This window comes from Larimichthys crocea, chromosome XIII, assembly GCF_000972845.2.
Source record: "Larimichthys crocea isolate SSNF chromosome XIII, L_crocea_2.0, whole genome shotgun sequence".
In the NCBI taxonomy this organism is placed as follows: Eukaryota; Metazoa; Chordata; class Actinopteri; family Sciaenidae; genus Larimichthys; species Larimichthys crocea.
In genome coordinates this window covers 2,837,823-2,859,459 of record NC_040023.1, presented here as the reverse complement: position 1 = coordinate 2,859,459, position 21,637 = coordinate 2,837,823, and the positions used below count along the sequence as shown (strand labels likewise).

At 41.4% G+C, this 21,637-nt stretch overlaps 3 protein-coding genes across 5 annotated transcripts in view; 2 read left to right on the top strand and 1 right to left on the bottom strand.

The window, feature by feature from the left end:
- Positions 1–268: 268 nt before the first annotated feature.
- maco1a (macoilin 1a) lies at positions 269–9,419 on the bottom strand. Its single transcript, XM_010752252.3, has 11 exons — positions 9,340–9,419; positions 8,203–8,344; positions 7,809–7,935; positions 7,509–7,632; positions 7,201–7,379; positions 5,701–6,244; positions 5,431–5,589; positions 4,349–4,531; positions 4,048–4,168; positions 3,487–3,661; positions 269–2,487 (listed from the first exon to the last, which is right to left on the bottom strand). Exons 1-11 carry the CDS (start codon positions 9,417–9,419, stop codon positions 2,285–2,287), a joined length of 2,037 nt encoding a protein of 678 aa, XP_010750554.1. The 3' UTR covers positions 269–2,284.
- srfbp1 (serum response factor binding protein 1) lies at positions 9,390–14,042 on the top strand. 2 transcript variants are annotated; one of them, XM_027286314.1, is made up of 3 exons: positions 9,390–9,457; positions 11,658–12,107; positions 12,237–14,042. In XM_027286314.1, the coding sequence occupies exons 2-3, from the start codon at positions 11,658–11,660 to the stop codon at positions 13,497–13,499; spliced, it is 1,713 nt and encodes a 570-aa protein (XP_027142115.1). In that variant the 5' UTR covers positions 9,390–9,457; the 3' UTR covers positions 13,500–14,042. The 2 variants fall into 2 exon arrangements, with proteins under 2 accessions (XP_027142115.1, XP_010750555.3); XM_010752253.3 differs by lacking the exon at positions 9,390–9,457 and adding an exon at positions 9,464–9,753 and having other exon boundaries at positions 12,237–13,651.
- A 218-nt stretch (positions 14,043–14,260) lies between these two features.
- Positions 14,261–21,637, top strand: part of e2f3 (E2F transcription factor 3) — a 12,312-nt gene continuing 4,935 nt past the window's right edge. The window contains exon 1 of one of the 2 annotated variants that reach the window (XM_019259788.2): positions 14,261–14,688. The gene's annotated coding sequence lies outside the window, so the exon portion shown is untranslated. The remainder of the gene's footprint in view (positions 14,689–21,637) is intronic. The other variant, XM_019259787.2, reaches the window with a different exon arrangement.

Here is a 21,637-nt window from a genome sequence, read left to right as displayed (position 1 = left end):
CACTAGAGCAAAAAGGGTTTAAGAGGATATTCATGTAGCTGGCTTGCAGGTCAGAGGTGACACCAAGATAAACTTGATGTTTGAAACATAACATGTAGGAGCTGTTAACTACGTGGGAATGCGTGCAGCAATTAAGATAGAAAAAAAAGTAGAAAGTTTTATGGACCACACTCACCATCTTGTGTCTAATTTGGGGTAAAAAGTTTGAACTGATATTATGTTATAAAAAAGGAAAACTAGACACACAGATCATGACACGTACACAGAGTGGACAGCTTGCGTTGCCACAAGCAAGACTTTCTTTAATAGTGATGGCCAAAGTGAAAAGTGTGACACAGCCACCGTCACTTCGGGTTAAAGAAAATAAGTGGAACAATGAAAAGATAAAACAAAGCACTTTTTTAAAAACCTTCTCTTCCTTCTACACAAACTTATAAAAGCAACTTGAGAACTGAATTCACAACACCAAAAGCGATCCACGAAAAAATACTTTTTTTTTTCCCCAGGTAGGCGACATGACAGCACGACATGGTCAAATGGTTCAGGGGTAACCTTATCCCAACACAACACATTCACAGAATCCTTCCTGGTAGAAAATATAGGAAATCAACTGAACATGATGGGAAATATCGAGGAGGTGTCACTCAACCTAAGTCAAGTCTGAAACAAATAAATAAATGTGCGAATAACACAATCAGTCCAACTGACCACCTGCTGCTTCATCATGATCAGCCCAGAACTTTGTAAACACAACACCATCCGAATATGTTCTAATGACATAAAAATAAAAGAATAACAGCACTCTTCTGCAAACATTATGCTAGCTACATCGATCCAAGTATGGATGGAAACTGAACATCAACACGTGGCACTTCAAAACTCAACTGAAATAAACAAAGAAAACATTCCTCAGTAAGTTAATGTACATCGTTGTAAACAACTAAACGCCAACTTCAGGGCACGATAATAGACAGTTTGGTTGGTGTTTGGCATACCAAGACTGTGTCCCAATGTGATGACATGCACCATGTCCAGTGTTATGTTTTCCCTTAAAGTGTGTAACACTGTGATCAATTTGTTGGAGAAAAAAAAAAAAAAAGATTTAATGTGTGTGTCACTTGCTTTTTTTTAAAATCCTTTGAATACTGAATTGAAAGAGTGTGTGAGAAAAATCAGAGCTAGAGAGAGAAATAATGAGGCTTTGAGGCTTGATGCTTTTCGATCCCAGGATTGCAAAGTATGTGGCTTTTGCATCTTAAAAAGACAAAACTGCAAGGCACTGTAAAATCTGCAAATAATGGTAACGACTGGTTACCTCGACATCATTAAATCCAGTGAACGATATGGCCTAACGGGTTCTAATTTGGTCCACAGGGAGAGGAAAGGCATCTACAGCAAACAGGTGAAACGTTAATGCGACATTTTGGCAGTGCCAGGTCGAATCTCGCAAATTTCTTTTTCTTTTTTTTTTAAAAAAGGACAAAACTCCATCGGTTTCATCCACTTACTGATAATCCTGGAGACCTCACTTTTCCAGCACTAAGAGAACAAATTGTATTGGAATATCTGAAGAACACAGCAAATGTTTATCTGTTCAATATCACTGTTTTAGAAGAAATGCACATTGTCAGAACTCAGCCGAAACATTTACAAAACAAAACAATCACTGACTTAAGTTAATGGTGATAGCAAAACATGAAGAAGTTTTACATTCATGTATCTTTCACAGGGCTTTACTTTACAGGTGAGTTTCAAGACTCCAATCTGAACTGATAAAAAAGCGGATTATTTTTTAAATGAAAAGTCTGGGTGTCTGTTCAATATAAGGAAAAAAAAAAATGGCTGTGGGGGAGGCGGTGGTGTGGTTATACTGACACCAAAAGAAGACCGACATAAAGCAATGCATGATGGCTCTTTTTGAGACATTTTGGCCAACAAATTGTGTTCCTTTCTCCCCCTTCAAACAGATCACGCTGTCTAATGGCTAAATCCCAAAACTCAAAACAACAAAATAAAAGTCATATTGTACACAACCCCTTTCAAAATAATAGTTCTCATAATAGAACCAAAAGAAAAAAGGAGCCAAACGCACATATGTATGGAGGGGTTGCACTGTGTGTGGGCGTGTCATTATGTGGTAGGGTAACAGTGCAAAAACTGTCAGGGGCTGACAAACTCAAAAATAACTCAAAACCTGGAACCGAGAGCTTCACCGAGATAAAGAAAAAGACAAAGTTCTGTCTGACAAAAAAAAAGAAAAAAAGAAAAGTGTGGGGCGTCACAGTCACTTTTTGAGGGGTTGGTAGACTGAGGCGTTGGGGTCCAGGGAGGAGGGACTATTGTCCATGAACTTGGAGGAGTAGTGAGGGGTGACGGGGCTGAGGTTGCTGCCATCTGATGAGTAAGACAGGCTGGGCATCACTGCCATCACCTCTGCTATCTTCTGCTTCAGCTCGGCGATCTCCTGCTCCCTCTGGTGGATCTGGCCTGGTGGAGATGGGGGAAAACGGATGTTTACGTCACATCGTTGAGGGCACAGTAGGGGGACATTTATTCTAAAGAGCACTTGCACATTGAATCCCTGACAGATCTAGGATTATTTAGAAGACTTCTTCTGCAGGGAGGGTAAAGAGAGTCATACCATCATACTGGCATATGTTTGGGAAATATAGAAAAAGATAAAACGATCATGGTGTATGTCATTCTATATCACACAATATGGATATTTATCATGATAAGTTTACTTTTAGGTTTTAATTTTAGTTTTGTGGTTATTTCAGCTAATTAAAAACCTTGATAAATCAAACTCTTCATCACATAAACACATAAAAACAACACATTACTGTCATAAATTAGCCCTGATGACTGATTTCTGACATTGCCTATATATGCCAATACACCCAGAGATGTTAAAGCGGCTGGTACCACTGTAGAACAATGTGGCAGTATTCCAGTATCTAATATTTGGCACACTAAATGGTGCTGAAGCATCATTAAGGAGATTCATGTCAGCGTTTCTAAAATGTCAGCTGTGGAAAAATGGCAGATTTCCAGTTGGGTTACCTCCTCGGTATAGATCTTTTTTCACAGCAGCCATTTATGCAAGAAATAGTAGGGTCAACGCAGGTGTTACCGGTGATATTAATTAAGGCTCCGTTCCATTTATAGCAGCAGGGACTTTCCAGTGAGCGAACATGCAGCACAGCAGCACCCTGACTCTGTTTGACCTGAATGGAAACTTAATTAGGGTCATTGGTAACACCTGTGTTTACTGTCGACTATTTCATGCCAGTCACTGCTACTTTGTTCACGGTGTTTACTTTTTGATTTGAACTTCTGATCATTGTTTAGGGCACTTTTAGACAGATGTTACGTTTTGACATTTTATCTTTTGTGCCTTGCAAACAAGTGAATATTGACAAGTGCTCCATTTGTAACTAGTTACCAACAACAGTAAATCACCGCATCCCTGCGGTCAACAGCTACCTTGTGCTATCTCCAGCTGTCTCTTGGCATCCCCCAGTGCAGAGAAGAGGTCCAGTTTGATCCTGGTCTCAGCGCTCAGGCTGTTCTCCAGGTGCTGGGTCTTCTCCTGCATGGCTGACAACGCTGACATCAACACCTCTGTGTCCTTCTCGTTCTCTTTGTACTTCCGCAGCTCCTGTATGTGACAGGGTAGGAAAAGGAAATAATGAGTTAAGGAGGGTTACGGCACTTCAAAACTTATTATAAGCACCTAAGTGGTCTTATTTTATGAATAAAGCTTTTACTGTGCTAAATGGCTGATGCACTTAGAAGGCACACGGGGTGTACTCATTTAATTACATCGATTGCTGGAACTAAAATGGCATATAATTTTAGTAAAGTGATCACATTTGTTTTTAATTCAAGCACTGCAGCACCGTGTTAACTGCGGATGAGAGCGCACTCTGTGTTACCTTCACAACATTTAGATAATGTGTTTTACAGTCTTTTTAATGATATAGGAAGCACACGTTCACCAACCCAAAGCGTTATCTTATCGGATGACAAGTTATTTCATCTCACCTGACACTTGCCCTCCAGATCCCTTATCTGCTCCTCCTTAAGTTTCATGTCCATGCTGAGCTTCTTACACTCTGTCTCCAGCTCTCTGATACGACCACGCAGAGAGTCGGTTGACTCCACTCTGTCGGATAGGAGAGAAGAAAAGTGCTTTTAAGGGTGGAAAAGATATATATTTAAAAGAGTCAACTGATCTCACACTGATTCATTCTGTTCAATCGTGTTCTTGTTAACGCAAGGTCAAATTCCAAATTCATTTTGATGACACAAGGCCAGGTACAATACACCACAATCACACGAGTACCTGGTGGCAGCGGCTAATGCCACAGCTCTGGCAGCAGTGGCCTCTTCCATCTTCTTCCTCTTCCTCTCCTCGGCCAGCTGTTTCTCAGCGAGGGCGCGAGCCTCCTGCTCGGCCTTTAGCCTCTTCTCCAGCTGAGAGATGGTCTGCTTATCCTTCTGCTTGGCCTGGACGGCACTGTGGAGCCTTAAGTGTGGAGAAAAACATAGTCAACCTGGCTGGATTTGTGATCGGATACTTTGCACTGGTTGGGATGTAAAACATGGAGTATTTCTTTTCCTGCTTTTGTAACAGTCCTAAAACCTGGAAATGAATGCGAATTTTTGCGGTTTCAGTTCCCTTGTCTCCAAGTCAGTGAGTTTCTTGAATGGGTTTTTGGTTACATATCTGAAATAAGGTCTGTGTCTTAAAAAAGGAATTTGCTAACACGACATTACCATGACAACAACAGAGAAAGCAGTGTCTGTGTACCAGGGCTTAGTAAGAGACCTCTGGAGAACTCCTTCTTATGTTATACAACCTACTGGTCATTGATCGAGATAAAGGTCATACCTTTTCAGAACCCCTGTGCTTCAAACAGAGTAGTTTGTACTTCATGTCTGACTGTCCTCTGTTTGCTAAAGTCTCGACTAGACTATAGAAGCATTGTCATGAAGGTTAATAGTTCAGAGAACTGATGCATCATGATTGCTTCTGCTGCTTTTAATAAAGCTTCTCAGGAGGAAGTAACGTACTGTGAGTCACAGCTGAGCTGACAACAGTGTTGTCAGTCACTAGTGAGAGCTCATCTGGTGTCACCCGATCAGGTGATTCAGTAAAAATCAGCTGACTTTAATGGGTTTGTGTTAATGATTTGTTTACACATGATGCTCAACGCCTCCACACCACTGGTCGATCATGGCGTGGTGTGGGTGTGCTTCCCTGATCGTCAATTTAGAAGAAAAGCAAAAATTGTCGGACACAGCGCCCAAATTCTGATGTTAGAGAGGTTAGACATACTGTCTACATACAGCTTAAGTATGATTGTTGTCACAGTTTAGGGGACTATAACATACTGTAGAAGTATACTGTACATGTACACATACTTGCTCTGTAGCAGCTCGTTGTCCTGGCGGAGCTGGCCAAGCTCAGAGCGTAGGCTGCGGTCCTGGCTGCTCAGAGAGGAAAGCTGACTCCGCAGCTCTGACTCCAACTGCCTGTTGGCCTGAAGATCTGCCTTCAGACGCTTCACATCCTGCTCCAGCCTTTGAGCAAAGAAACAAAAAAGTAAAAGGACCAGGACATCATCAAAGGGCACAGAAACATAGGCAAACGAAGAATAGGTATTTGAAACCGCGGCACAGTGTGTATCTTACCGTACGAGAGCGTCCGGCTTGCCCAGCTGGTTGTTGGGGATGCAGTTCTCCACTGGGTCCTTCTGCCCCTTCCCTGCCCCCTTCTGCTTCTTCTCGTTCTTATTGGTCGAAGAACCCGGCGGCACGCTGCCATTTGAAGAACTGTGATTTCGCGGAGAGGAGTTGGAAATGTTACCCCCGCCTCCGCTGGCATTTTTGTAGTTCTTCCCAGCCCCCGCCATTTCCTCTTTAGAAGTAGAGTGTGTGTTGGCATCAGCGTGGTTGCTTTCTCCTGCCAGGTCGTTATTCAGTCTCTTTGCCCCGGCGTAGTTCTCTATATACTCTGTCTCCTGTAGTTTGGAGTCCAGTGCATGTATAATACTGTTGTTATTGATTCCAATTGTGTTTTGTTTTTTGCCCTCACGCTCTTTTCCAGTACTGTCCTTCCCTTTTTCCCGGTACTCCAGTTCTGGCAACAGGGCTGTGGTGCTTTTCTTTCCCGGAGGTGCTCCGTTTTGCGATATTACTGAGGGTTCTACCTCGGAGATCCCTTTAGCTAGAGCAGCTGGGGAGAGAGGAAAGGTAGGCGGTGTTAGAGGACATATAAAAACATACTGGACAAAATTAAGCAAATTTCCAAAGCAAACAGGAATAGGTGCTAACGGTCTGGCACAGTCATCTGAACTTGTTTTGGCTGGTGTAAAAGCTGTCACTCCAACTCTAAAAACATCCTGGCAGAGGTGAGTCTAGGTCAGGATCTATGTTGTCTGAGAGCAAAACAGAAAAACCACAGGATTACTGTGACAGTAGATAGCGTGAACTACTATCTGCTGATTGTCACACTGTCACCTTCTGGTTCTTGTTTGGTCGATATGCTCTTATCCGCCCGAGAGAAAAGGCTTCTTAATCAATTTTTTTCAGGGCGGGAGTGAGTTTTGAGTGATATGCTGTGTTGTTAGAATTAACATTGAATAGAAATGAAAGTAATATTCAAATGTATTTTACTCAACAAGTCAAAACAGGCCTGTTTTAATAATTTTGAACCAATCTGATGGAGTCCTAACTTAACAGTTACAAAACATTGACTTTCAAACTAACTGACACAATGTCAAAGAATGGGCACGTGTCACTACATCAGCCCTTCAGCCTGAGAGTACAGAAGAGGTGAGTGGATAGAGTTTTGATCATTTTGATGGCAACATCGAACCATCGGATCGATAGTGGTACCGGCTGTCCATGACCTTGCTTCACTTAGCTGCTGTAAGTTTTTTCATGTTTCATGTTATTCTAGTGCTAATTTTGACGTTTAGCCTGCTAAACTTTAGTGATTGCGTGGTTTAGTGGCTGTTGATGCTGCTGTTGTTGGACTAATGTTGTAATATCAACAATCAAGAGAAATCCTTGTTGCCCGAGTGTCCCATCCTACTGTCCGTTGTATTTGATTTCCGTCTACTGTATTGATAACAATAAAAAAGTATTACACAAAAATGCACAATATGTATTTGTATGTATGCGTCTCACCCTCCTCTGCCTCCCGCTCCTGTCTCTGCAGCATCTGTTGCTCTGGAGGTAAAGCCTGCTGTAGAAGCTGCATGTAGAATTCGTTCTCCTTCTGCACCTCCTTCTGTTTCCTCAGTCGCATCTTGTAGCTAACGTAGCTCTTAAAGCCAAAGCCCAGAGTCACCACTGGATAGCCGATGCTGAGAGGTGAAGACAAAGACAGTTTATTTCAAATAAACATTGAAAGAATCTTCTATTTTTTTCCATGACAAAAAAAATAAATAAATAAAATTCAGGGCGCTGACAAAAGAGTCTACTATGACATTTACCAGTGAGCAGCAAAGGGGCGACACAGGTCCACGTGAAAGTTCTTCAGATCTTTGAACCGTATGGCAGCTTCGATATACACAAACAGGATCCACAGTGATACAGTGGGTAGACAGACTCCTCTCTCTGCATGAAAGTAAGAGACAAGGAGAAAAAAACTAAATAAACCAGTACTATTGAAGAAACTTGGCAGCTGTGAATTCCTTGAGCACTGAGTCTTTGAGGTGAAAGTATCTGTTCGGCTGGCAGAGAAGATTAAAAAAAAAAAAAAAAAGAAGTCGGCACAAAAAACTTGGACTAACCTGTGTGCCAGACATACTGGACCCATACGTAGGTGCTGGCAGCGAAAAACAACCATTGGACGGGGATGAAGAGGAGGCAAATGATGTCTGATGTGAACGCCACACATACGAAGAAGACAGAGAACGCCTAAGTGAAGTAGAAAAAGACAGACGATTCAACATGCCATAACATCTGTGTTGAAATAGGGTCGTTTTCTGTGTACAAACACATATGCGCTAATGTAGAGGCATGTTTGAAACAGCAAAATCCTCCCAATTGATTTGAACAGTACACAGATCATAGGTTTTATTGTACATTCGCTATGTGTGGATTGAAAATGTGCTCCAAGGCCAGCTCCAGCTTAGATAATAACATGCACACAAGTGTGAAGGGTCATAATCAACAAACACTTACCAGTCCCTGATACCTGAAGGAGTCATAAACACTTCGAATGAAAAGCCAGAAGGGCCACAGGTATTCAAACCTGAACTCCAGAACAAAGTCGGCCAGCAGAACTAACACCCACACCACCAGGAACTTCAGGTACAGGAACGTACTGCAGGAGGAGACGAGAAAAAGAAATAAAAAAAAAAGATGCCAGGACGAGACAAAGAGGGGATGCTGAACAAAGGTTACCATGGATTTTAGATGGTATCATGACAAAAGCCTTTGGATATCAGGTTGATACAACAGTGGAGTGTTTATAAGAACAACATCCACAACGGTGTGGTTGCAGACGGTGTTACCTAAGGTAGATTTTAAAAAGGCAGATATATTATGAATACACAGCTATATCACAATAAATCTAATAATGTGCTTTTAAACTGAAAAAAAATGGAGAATAATTATACAAACAAGTGAGAAGGAAGGAGAGACAGAGTATGCACACAGTGTCATGTCTGGACATGTTATAGCACAGCTGGTTTTTTTTCTGGCTCACCATAAATCATTCTGTAGGAAGAGGCATGCTGCATTTATATTACATCTCGTTAAATAATCCGCCTCACATGTTGTAAGTGGTTACTTTTGTGGTATTTGTTTCATCAGCGTATTAAATAATAATAATAATAATAAAAAAAATCTAGACCCCTCTGCCAAGAAGACAAAGCACAGGTGAGAGGACCCCGCGCGCGGCGTCGACTTCAAAAACGAGCGCTCCTTGACATTGCTCCTGTCACCTCGAGCTAAATTATTCTCACAACTTCACGCTGCGTTTTGTTTCAGCTGGATATAATATATTACCATTGTGCACAAAAAAAAAGAAGAAAAAGTGACACAATTCACACTCCAAATGCACCACCACACGGACCGGACACCATTCATTTAAATTTAGCCCCGGAATTTAACAAGTAACGCTAAGGCCTATATTTTTTTAACAATGCGCGGACGTGTTCATTTAGCTCCGTTTGCTAAAATAATAATACTATTAAAAATAATAATAACAAAGCGTGCATGCATATGAACGTAGCAGAGGCTGTCGGTCCTGTCTTGACATATGCAGAGAAAGCGCCATTGTTATACAACACCGTCCCTCCAGCCCCTCTCTCGTACCTGCTATATATACCCTCGGTGATTCGGTTCCGTTTTATCGGCCGTCGGAGTTTGCTGCAGTCCGCATTGCGCCGCTTCATCCTCCCCCTGTTGATTCACGTGTGATATTCTGGTCTCGGTAAGGCTGCGACTGGGGGGGAAATTGTCATCCGCTCATCCTTTAAAATATTCACACTTCTTTCAATTATCCACCATTGTTGTTGTTTTATGCCACATGAAACAAAGAAATAAATAAAAACAGTCCGGCGGAAGGACCTCCCCCTTTCACGACACGCTGCCCCCCCCTCCCTCCTCTTCTTCGTGCTGACGTGTGACGTCACGCCGTCGACATTACGCGTGAGGAAAGCATGGCTGCTCCCTACGAGTCGAGACTTTTCTCCTAGTTTTTAAACGATTAACACTGACTTCTGGACGGTAAGTGTGATTAGAAGAGCTCACGGCGATTGTTATTTTACTTTCTGCACCGCTGTCCGTTGTGTTAAGGCCGCCGGTGCGTAAAATAAGCCCATAATACACTTAACGTTACGTGCTAATGCGTATCCATGCCTCAGCCACGTTTGTTTGGTTACATTAGATTAGATATACTTTATTCATCACCACCAAGGGGACATTTACTTGTTACAGCAGCAGAGGAAAGTGTCGCATACACTACAGAATTAGAAAAAAAGTAGAAAAGGCAAATAAAACAAACAAAAAAACAGACAGAAATATATATAACCTACACAATAAACACAAGTACCGAGGATAAAAGTGGCGTGATATATAAAGAGTATTGTAATGTAAAGTGACCATAGTGTAAGAAATATTGCAAATAAATAATAATATTATTGCAAGATTAGTGACCATAATATAAATAATATTACAAAAGTAAGTGACCATGATACAAATAATAATATTATTGCAAGAGTAGTGACCATCATATAAATAATATTACAAAAGTAAGTGACCATGATGCAAATAATAATAATATTATTGCAAGAGTAGTGACCATAATATAAATAATATTACAAAAGTAAGTGACCCTGATACAAATAATAATATTATTGCAAGAGTAGTGACCATCATATAAATAATATTACAATAGTAAGTGACCATGATATAAATAATAACTGCAAGGTATAAATGAAATAAAATAGAAAAAAACATGCAGTGAGACATGACCTGGTGATCATGGTTGAGGCATGTTTGCTCTCTCAGGAAGAAAATGTGTTTTGTCTCCAGTCTATTCAGCTCAGAATATGACGCTATCAAATCTCTGTCTGCAGTCTACAGTGATGGAAAACCAATAAAAGAGGAGTTGTACAAGTTTTTAAATCAACTTTGGCATTGTGATAGGTCGTGATAAGAATGAAAATGTTCAACTTTATTTATTTCTATAGCACCTTTCATACAGAATTGTAGCCCAAAGTGCTTCACAGAGCAGAATAAAAACAGAAATAGACAACAACTAACAGTTCTTAAGGTAAGAGAGCAGTTGCATGAAAAAACTAGAGATTAGAAGAAAAGTAAAAAAGCATAAAACTACAACAACGAAACGAATAAGAAGAAAAATTAAGAGCTATAGGGTAAAAAGCATAATTTTAGAACAGTTGCAGTAAAGACTTCTACAATAAATAAGCACCAGAGATAAAAGTAACGGGGAGTGATCAGGATGTAAAAACTCAGCAGTGAATGGCCAGGCACCTCAGGTAAAAGCCAGGCAAAAGAGGTATGTCTTAAGTTGTTTTTTTTTTTAAATGTCTACAGAGGTGCAGTCCCTCAGATCTATAGCAGGCTGTTCCAGAGATGGGGGCCGCAGTAGCAAAAAGCAGCCTCACCAAACTTCTTCGTGGAAGTTCTGGGGACAACTAGGAGTCCAGATGCTGAGGATCTGAGGGACCTGCTATGGATGCAAATATCCATCCATTCTCTTCTGCTTAGCTTGTCATGTCGTGGTGGCAGCGGGTTTAGCAGGGCGCTCTAGACGTCCCTCTCCTAACATCACATTCCAGCTCCTCCTGGGGTATCCCGAGGCGTTCCCAGGCTAGATGGGCTATGTAGTCCCTCCAGCAGATTCTGGATTTTCCCTGGGGTCTCCTCATAGTTGGACGTGTCCAGAACACCTCCAAAGGAAGGCGCTCAGGGGGGCATCCTAATCAGGTGTCCGTACCACCTCAACTGGTTTCTTTCGACATGAAGGAGCAGCTCCTTGCCCTAGTTCTAAGGCTGATCCCAACCACCCGGCGGTGGTGGATGGAACTATATATATCATAATAATGTTGTGGTTCTTGCCAAAGTACAGTCAGTTAGTGATTCACAATCTGTTTTTGTTTCAACAGATGATATATGTCATGGACGAGGTAGAGAAAATGGTGCTACCTGCTGAGGAAAAGGAAAAGAAAGAAGAGGAAAAACCAGAAGAAGAAGAGGAGGAAGAAGAAGAGGATGATGCTGGAGATGAGGAGGAAGAAGAGAAAGACAGCGATGACGAAGAACAGGAAGGTGGAGATGGTGAGAAAAAGGAAGGAGACGCGATGCCACCTGCCGCAGAGAAAATCGAGAAGCCCAAAGAGAAAAAGCAGAGCGGGGGTCTGAACCTCAACAACGAGGTGGTGAAGATGAGGAAGGAGGTGAAGAGGGTGAGGGCTTTGATCATCAGGAAGCTCACGCGACAGATGGGTGCCCTCAAGAAGAAGAAGGGGAAAGAGACGGAAATTGAGAGGAATCAGAGGAGAGCTGACAGACTGTTGGAGGAGATCCACGCCATGAAGGTCCTCTCACCTGACCTGGTAGGTTTTGTAATAATCTATGTTTATCCAACTATATTACTCATCAGTATTTTCAGTGCCAGAGTGAAAAGGTGAAATTTAAGACACTGAAGTGTCTAATTGGATAAACTGTTTTTTCCTTGTTGCCAGGTAACCAAGACAGCCTTGCAGAAGAAGCTCAACTTTGAACAGGAGTGCAAAAACCCCAAATCTACTATTTCTGACCGGGCCATAGCACGTATCGCCACCCACCCGCAGTTCAACAAGAAGATTGAGGACATCAAAGCTGCCGTGAAAGCCTTTAAAGATGAGCGGATGAAGGGTGTGAAGCAGGGAGAGAAGGACAAGGTAAAAAATAAAGCTGGAAATGTGACTCCACAGTCACCAGACAAAAATAGGGAAAGAATAAGTGAGAAGAAAGAGGACATTCCAGAGGAGCCAAAGGAAATCGTAGATGATGAGGAAGGGGATGGTATCCTTAAAGACACTACAGATGCAGCTGTTGCTGAACCTGAAAAGGAAACAGAGAACACAACTCATTCAGCCGATACAGCCGATAGTCAAACAAAAGAAAAGCATGAAAATGTAACAGCAGCGTCAGTAAAAAGTAGCGAAGAAAAGGACATTGTGAAAAATAAACCCTTGAGTAAAGACGCAGAAAAGATTCCTGATCTTAAGCCTGCACCTGAAGTGTTTCACAAAAAGAAAGACAAGGAGGAGAGTGATTTAGAGTCATCGGATGATGAAGAGAAAGAGTACTTCGATGACAGCACAGAGGAACGCTTTCGCAAGCAGTCCTCGCAGTCTGAGGAGAGCGACGACGACGACTTCTTCGTTGGAAAAGTGAGCAAATTCAAGAAGAAGAAGAAGCAGAAAAGTGTAGAAGGGGAGAAGGGACATGAAAAGAAAGAGGGGCCAACAGACCAGGTCCAGAGTCAACTCGACGAGCTGGAGTCCAGGCTGAAGTCTAAAGCGCTTCAGTCTGTATTTTGTTCTTCGCTCTCTGCGTCCAAACCTGGTGGGGGCAGAGGTGCAGGCAGAGGAAGAGGTGGGGATAAATTTAGGGGCCAGGGGAAACCAAGAGGTGGTGGTGGTGGTGGTGGTTTAAATAGAGATTTCAGTAAACAATCCAAGTTCCAAAGGGATGACCGAGAAACCGAAAGAAATTCAGGGTCCAAGTTCAGCAAGTCAAAGTCGTCAGAGACGGGTTTTCCCTCCGTCGGTAGAGGGAGGGGGCGAGGCAGAGGTAATGATATTAGGCAAAAGGATCGCAGGGGTGGAGGTGTCTTTTCCCATCAGGCACCACAGCAGGCACTGCATCCATCCTGGGAGGCCAGTAAGAAAAGGAAGGAGCAGCAAGGACAAATCCTGGCCTTTCAGGGGAAGAAGATTAAGTTTGACGATGATGACTGAACTTTATTTTCTTTGTCTGCTTATTAATGTTGAATACAAACCTTTTGGTTGATTGTCTTACATGCCGTATTTAGGTGATTCTTGTTGTCTGGCACTCTTGACAACAATCTAAAGTTTACTGCTTGGATACTCAATACAGATGGTGTAGTAGTTCAGTGGTCTAAGCAAACCTGGTGATTTTTTTGAATAATACATGAGAAGAGAAATTTATTGTTAAGATATTTTAATTCCTAAATATGATTCTGAGCTGTGAAATACATCACCTGGTCATCATTAACAGTTTGAGAATGTTCAGTAAGAAATGTATAGGCAATAATTGGATTTTTTATTATTGTTATTGAATAACCTGTTCAAAAACTTCACTGCTTTGTTCAAAATACTCATTTCAGTTCAGATATTGTATAGTACACATAGTTTGAAATTGATGTACGGTGACAAACATGCTTATTGATCATATTTAGATTTTGCAGCAAGACCTTTAAACTGTTTTTGGTACATGTCCCTCACCAATTTGTGTCTTTTAACAATATAAAATTTATACTATACTTTTACGACTTATATTTATTCCAAGAGTACTTCATGAACTGCATTTTATGTTATTTAAAACAGTATAATAACATAAATAAGCGTTATTGCTGATCGATTTAAAAAAAAAAAAGACGTAAGACGTACACGGCGCTACGTCAGACGTAAACGTCGGTACGTACACAGTGACAGCCAATGGTTATCCATATGCAAATCTGGTTTAAAGCTGTCGCGGGAAATCTGAGTTTCGCGCGTAGATTATCCTCCTCCTATATCAGCGGTAACGCTATCACCTATAATTATATTATCTGCGTTAATTAATAGAGGCATTTTAATTAGACAGAGGTGGATACGTGATCCGTTATATGTCGTACAAGCGGTAGAAAAACAGACGTCGTCAGAGAGACGGAGTAGTCCCGGGACACACGATGAGAATCTCGGAGGGCTCTGCCGATATTCGCGCGGGGTGTCCCGAGAGTAGCTCAAAGCTCCGGACCAGCACCAGCACCAGCAGCAGCAGCTCTCTGTGTGATGTGGAGAGCGGGACGAGGAAAGTAGATGTCCGGTCCTCCGAGCCGAGTGGCGGCCTCAAGTACGACACTCCCCCGGGGGAGCGTCAACAACAACAGGGACGGAGCAGAACACCAAGCCCGGGCGAGTCCAGGTACGTGTTTTAAAACCCCACAGCACATTATATGTCCTCAATCAGCTGGAATACTGATTATTTATTTACATATAACGACACCGTTTTAATGTGGTAACAGCCGTAACGCTGATTTTAAACGTTAGCCACTTTGGCTTTACGACACATCTGGACAAGTTTATTTTGTACTTTATGGCGTATCCCTCATGATGGGTTATTTCTTCCCCCCTCAAACTGTTGTCTGCTTGCTAACCTGCTGACATACATCTATCTGCCTGTGTTTTGACGGCTGTATTTTCCCGATAACTCGAAATGTAACTTATTTAGCTGCGTCAAGCGAGCGAACTTTACGCGGCGTGTTACCGGCCGGTGGTTAAATTTACTTCAAAATAAAAGCACGTTGTTGTTTTTCTAACGAAACAGAAAGAGGACAAACTGTAGCTACTGTGTTTGTTTTGAATGATTCATTTAGGTGGATAATCAGTACTGGCCATTTGTGTTTGTGGGCTAGACACATGCACAAGGACTTGCTAAATTTATGTGTGAATTACAGGAGTTAGTGGAAGTGTAACATTTAACGTGTGCATGACATCCTGTATGAGTGAATCTTTTTGTTGGGAAAAATGATTTCATTAGATTTATTGTCTTATTTTTTGTCTTTATTTATTTATTTATTTATTTATATGTATTTATCATGCATTAGATAGATAGATAGATAGATAGATAGATGATAGATAATAGATATGTAAATATTATTATTGTAAGAATAATATACAGTATGAAAAGAGTAAATATATATATACTATATATATAGATATTTATATTGGCTTGTGCCGTGGGTGGTTTTGTGTGTTGGTGTTTATGTTGGATTAATCACACAAAGATAATTGTGTCAGTATGACAGATAATATATGGCTAGTGAAAAACAAACTAGTGTGTGTCCTCCTCCTAAAATGAATCAATAACTAGAAGTGCAGTAGTATAAGTGATGAGTTGACCACTGGATAAAATGATGTCCATTCCAGTTGTGTGCATAGTTTAGTGTTTTATTTTGAAGGTGCATTCGTGAGGCTCGGCTACAGTCGTGTGTTTCCGGTAACTTCACACTTGTTTACCTTTTGGTGGAGGCATCACACCGCGCCTTGTCGGAGCAGACTTCTGCATGCTTGGGTTGGCCAAGGCCGCAAACGCTGACAGCGCTCCCCCCTTCACTGTCGCTTCTCAGTCGGACACACTTGGTAACTATAATAACTGTAAACGTGTTCATTAGTGGCAGAGACTGCTCAGGGCCTTTGGGTGAGCATGGGAGGGGGATGGGGAGATGTTGCTCCAACTAGCTAACACATGGTGGGGTGAGGGAAGCTAGTCCCAACACCCGAAGTCATGACACTCCTGGATAACGATAAATAAGCAGCACAGGTGACAGTGGGGAACAAAACTCCACGCAGAGACCGTGCATTGCTTTTAATCACATGCAGCTCAAGTCACAAGTCAGCACAATAGATTGATGATGAGTGAATTACTGTATTAGTCCAAAATGGCTGCCGTGCAGCCACATGATTCACTGAGGTCACTGCAAACTAGAAGTCTTGAGTTGCATTGATGTTGGAGCATTTTTAAATATGCATGCTGCTTTTCTTTCACCCAGGCAAAGAGAAGACTGGAGCTGGAGCTGGAAGCGTGACCCGGACTTAAGAGTGGTGGTGGTGGGCCCACCAGAGCCAAGAAGCCAATGGAGAAAGCCCCGGTCCCACAAAGGAGGAAAGATAAGATTTGTACAGTAGGTTGTTATTTTCAGAAGAAGAAGAAGAAGTGTGCCTTTTACAGCTTTCTGTGTCAAAATGTAGGTTGCGTAAACCCGTCAATCAAACGGTAAATAAAAACTGAATCCGATAACTTGCAACCCCATAAGTGGCAGTTTTTTTTAAAAAATGCTAGTGACAGAGTTAAATGGTTCTTTAAGCTGGTTTGTATGTTGGCTCTGTGTATGTAATGGTCGATGGAGAACCTGATTCTGTTCATCACATCGACTCCGTCACTTATATATGCCAGTGAAACTCTGGTGACCTTGATGGATGCTGGATTATGATTCTGCTGTCTTTCCTAAAAAGTCTTTGCTGCTTGAGTCACTCTCAACATCCAAGTTAATAAAGTAGGGCTGCAAGCACGGGGGAAAAAAATCATATTCTGATTATTTTGACAGCTACTGCGATGTAGATTCCTGATCAGTGGGAATGATTTTCATGACATTTGTTGGGGTCTGTACTGTACATCTGGACAAGAGATGTAGTCAGGGCTTTTTTTTTTTTTAATCAAATCCTGCGATTCTTACATGTGTTTGGCCAAATTGCGTTTTGTTAATATTTTGATTAATGTTTTGACTTTAACTTAAAGTGAATTTTGGATATGAAAAAGTGTTAAGACATAAAAAGGTGGTGCATGTCACCCCTGCAACAACCCCTGGTCTGCTCGTGGCAACAAAGAAATAAATGTACAGTAATCAAAATAAGGCACTACGACATGACACATTACAGCGGATATAGGAGTAATGAAAGGACTCAAAGAATGTCACAATTCCAAATATCTAAACCCCTTACCTGTTTTCCAGCGCCCGCCTCCAGTCCCATAGCACGCGACTGTCCGTTCATGAAGCCGCGCTATGACACCTCGCTCGGTTCTTGACGCAGATTCGCGGAGCTCTGAAGCAATCTGCCGATGGAGTGTTGGACCTAAATATGTCGCTCAGGAGCTCCATGCCTCTAAGAGACGTGTCTACGATGTCACCAATGTCCTGGAGGGAATCCAGCTCACAAAAAGAAGTCGAAAACAATGTCCAGTGGCTGTAAGTATGAGCGGGCGTTATGATGGCGGTATGATAAATCCACCTGTATTAGTCTGTGTACAGTTAGTGCTATTGTTTTTCTCAGTTCTGCTATTTGTCTCATTACTGTTTGTCGTGGTGTTAACGTGGCCGTGTGCGCAGGGGGGTTGTTTAAACTCGGATAATGAGCTGAAGGCCTTAGTGCAGAGGAGAAGAGGTTGGACGAGATGATCCAAATCTGTACGCAGCAGGTTCACAAGATTTTTGACGACCGGCTGGGTCAGAAATATCCTTTTGATCAATGAACTCAAAAACATCAACGTTACGTGGAGTAATTATTGTCGATGTGTCTAAAGGTGTGTTTTTATTTGTTCCGTGTGGATTGGTTGAATGAAGGTGTCTCTTAATGTGAATTTGGAGTTTGTTGGTGTATATTCCTTAACCCGAGGATCACATTTGCCTATTTGACTTACGAGGATGTCCAAAAGATTCCCAGCTTGAAAGAACAGACTGTGATTGTGATCAAAGCCCCTGCTGAGACAAAACTGGAGGTGCCACACCCAGAAGAGGTACATGTGAAACATTAATTAGTTAATAACATTTTTTTGGTAATGAAACTCAATATTTTGACTTGAAACCCAGCGAAACGATACGGGGCAGTTAATAGTTTGTGTTTTACTGGTGCATCATTGGCTAAGACATACTCGGGAGAATTTCATAAACCACTCTACTTGCTCTGTGTTCAGAGCCTCCAGGTCCACCTGAGCAGCACAAAGGGCCCATTGAGGTGTTCTCTGCTGTGATGACCCCATTCCTATGGAGTTACGGAGTGCAATGTGGCCAATGGCAGCCTCTTAAACTCATCCACCAATGGGAACGGCTCGTTCCCATGTCGCCGAACTGTCCTTTATCCAGATGTCTTCCAAAGGTGAGTCTCCTTATAGGACACTCTATTTAGTTCTAACATAATCTGTTGTTGGCTCCATGTTCTCTGGGTTTTCTTTCACCACGTCTCCTTATCCACACCCCGTTATCTTTCCAGACAATTCTAACCATACTCAAGAATCAATAGAATCTCAAACTCGCTGTCCGAACCGACACAACACTCAACACCAGCACTGTCACCCATTGTTCCCCCCGTGCCCACCTCTCTCCAACCTTCCTCTGGAGATCAGCAGAGCTTTGTCACCCTCACTCCACCCTGGCCCCTCTTGATCGGGGGAGTACCTTCTAAGCCTTGCCGAGAATGAGGGGCATCACTGACCTTTTCTCCCTGTTGACCTGGATCAGTTGTGCCTGGATATGCCCCTCTGAATGAACAGCTGTTTTGGAAATCTAATCATTTTGGAGGCAGTGGCCATCTTCACACAAACAGGTACAAAGGGAATCAATAAAGGAAACAAAGTGCTGATTTTTGAATGTGCTTTTTTTCTATCTATACATTTGCCTATCCTGGACGATGTGACTGGGATTACTGATGCTCAGGTAGTGGACATGGTTGTCTTCAGGACTTGGACTGATTGCATGTTATAGAAAGAGACTTTGTTCCAGACCTTTATGGTTTCACCCCGTGTGTCCTTCCCAGTGTCCTTCTCTGAAGTCTCAACACAGGACTTATTCTTGATCATTATTGACACGCCACTCTGTAGTATGGTCCGGAAGGACGTCATTGATGACATTTTGTACTATGATCGCAAAGGAACCTTTACGAAAAAGCCTGATTTATTACATAAAGCATTAAAAATGCAATAAACCCACATGTCTTGTGTGGCTCTCTACAAAGGGATGCCCTGATCCTCTGTTTCTCACCTGAAACCAATTCCAATCCCAAACTCTGGGAATCTACTGATCTAAGTATCGATTTATCCCGGCTGTCGGTGATACCTGATCCATTTATTTCCCAGTCTTGGGCAAATACCAAACTAGCGTATTGTCTACAGTGAATCCAGTTTTGGCTTTATAGCTTTCTCTTAAATGGAATCCTCCAAGGTGCCAGAGATTGTTGCAATACTGATTATTTGGGAAATTAATAATCAGCTCACGATTGACTTCCATGTACCTTCACTAACACCTATGCCAGCAACTTGTGTAGGTACAGTGAGCAGCCTGTCTTCAACCTTCAAACCTTTTAGTTTTTCCATAGAAAAACCAAATATTAATGACCTTAACCGACACTATCAGTGTATATTCTCACACTTGCATTGAACATCTCAAATGATTGATACACGAAGACAACTGCTAAGCCTTTAGTTTGAATGACTTTCTTTCACTGTTTTTCAGAGTTTCCTCTCAGAACTAAACATGGATTGAGTCACACCTGAAATACCAGCATTTTATCCAGCATTTCTCCCATTCTGCTCTTCTTAATTAAATTCCCATATTCAATGCACTGAACTTTTTTTTTTTTTTAGGAAAACAGACATTCTGAACATTCTTAACTCTTCTGTACTTTGGTTTGTGGTTGGAGGGGTACTTCAGTAAAATGAATACACAGACACCTGTAGGTATTCTCTAATGTAACACCAAGGTCACACTTTTTACGACGGATTTTATTTTACTTGGCAAATACCTTTTTACTTTTTAAACTTTTTATGAAGCTCAAATTTTCAGCAAGTACTGTACATACTGGAGTGATTGAGATGTACCTGGTTACATAAGTCTCAACTGTATGTGTTCAATAATTGAAAATGACTCCACTGCTTTAATAATTTGGTTCCATTCCAAAGTAACATTTCTGAAAAGGCGTTTAAAAGTCAGGTTGCAATTGCATCTTTAATGGCAATCCTGAAGTTAATTTCTCCAAAGATTGTTCAGTTATGCTGTTAGAGGTGAGGTACAGTTGTGGTGCAATCCTTTTATCTGTACGTTTTTCTTATAAAGCATAATTTTCGCTCCCCTCACATTTAGCTTAATGTAGTATTGACTGTGCTACTGTGACCTCAAGATTGAAACACAGTAGATCCCTCTGCTCAGCTCTGTAATAGGTGACTTGTGTGGTGAGATGTTCGAACAACAATATAAGTTTTAAGTGTTGTTTTTCACCAGCTGTGATAGCTGAGTGTGAAGGTTGGGATTGCTTGTTTCATTTTGTTTTTTTAATAGGAAGCTTTAAAAAATTAGAAACCTATTTTCTGGCAAGCAGAGAACAAAATAAATTATTCTGCTGAGGAATTGTTTCATTAACTGGCAAATGTCTTTTACTTTATATTTGAACAAGCGAATGTATTAATGATTAAAATTTGTCATTTTGTGTCAAGTAATTACTTATTTTGGTAGCACTTGATCGGCCAATATTATTACAACTCTAAACAGTATTCAGTTAGCTGTATTTAAATTAATATTTGAAGCACTATCAAATGAGTTAAATAACTGACAGTTTTTATGCAGTTTTTTAAAATTTATTTAAATGATTCTGGTTCATTGTTGATTAACTAAACATTGTTTCGAATCTTTCAAAACCACACAGGTGCCGTACTGTAGCTACATGATGTGTCCAAAGTATTTGACTATGACTATATATAACAGTTAGAACGATGAGTTGCTTTGTTTTCCCAAGTTTTTGTCTGTTGGTCCCCAAACTGGATGTAGCAGCTTGAGATTTCGCTGTGCTGTACACAGTCATTACATTCAGTGCTTCATTAGGGTGCTCACTCATTCTAATATGCAGTAGAAATACATGTAACACTAGGAGGCAGTGTGATCCCACACTATCCCAGGCATCATCACATCGTGATGTTTTTTGAAACTAGGTGACACAAAGTGTTACCCATCTCTTTCTGGGAATTTATTTGAATGAATGTGGCATAAAGTGGAAAGGTTGTCGAGGTGGCTGGTGTCTTGGCTGCCAGGTAAGAGTGACAATATAGATATTTATATATTAGGGAGAAAGTTTTGAAAAGAAATCGAACGTCACGTCGGTATTGCAGACTTCGCTGACAGTCTTGTGACAGTTTGACCCTCTCGCTGAAGTCTAAACACGTTCTGGTGATGGTGATTACATTCTGGCAGAATAAATACGGTCTTCTACTGAGTGAAAATGCTTTCCTCAAAGTTTATTAAGTATTGTGTCAATAGGCATGCAACCTATTAAACAGCAATAGAAACCCAGTTAAAGACCTGGTTTGACTGACATTTATGTGTGTGTACGGG

Bases quoted from the DNA above. Each gene is read 5' to 3' on its own strand.
- maco1a (XM_010752252.3), bottom strand. From the start codon at position 9,419: ATGAAGCGGCGCAATGCGGACTGCAGCAAACTCCGACGGCCGATAAAA. The intron at 3,662-4,047 runs GTGAGATGAAAT...TGTCACATACAG, and splicing joins ATCTGGAGGGCAAGTGTCAG to GAGCTGCGGAAGTACAAAGA. The intron at 2,488-3,486 runs GTAGCTGTTGAC...CATCTCCACCAG, and splicing joins ACAGCTGGAGATAGCACAAG to GCCAGATCCACCAGAGGGAG.
- srfbp1 (XM_027286314.1), top strand. From the start codon at position 11,658: ATGATATATGTCATGGACGAGGTAGAGAAAATGGTGCTACCTGCTGAG. The intron at 12,108-12,236 runs GTAGGTTTTGTA...CCTTGTTGCCAG, and splicing joins AGGTCCTCTCACCTGACCTG to GTAACCAAGACAGCCTTGCA.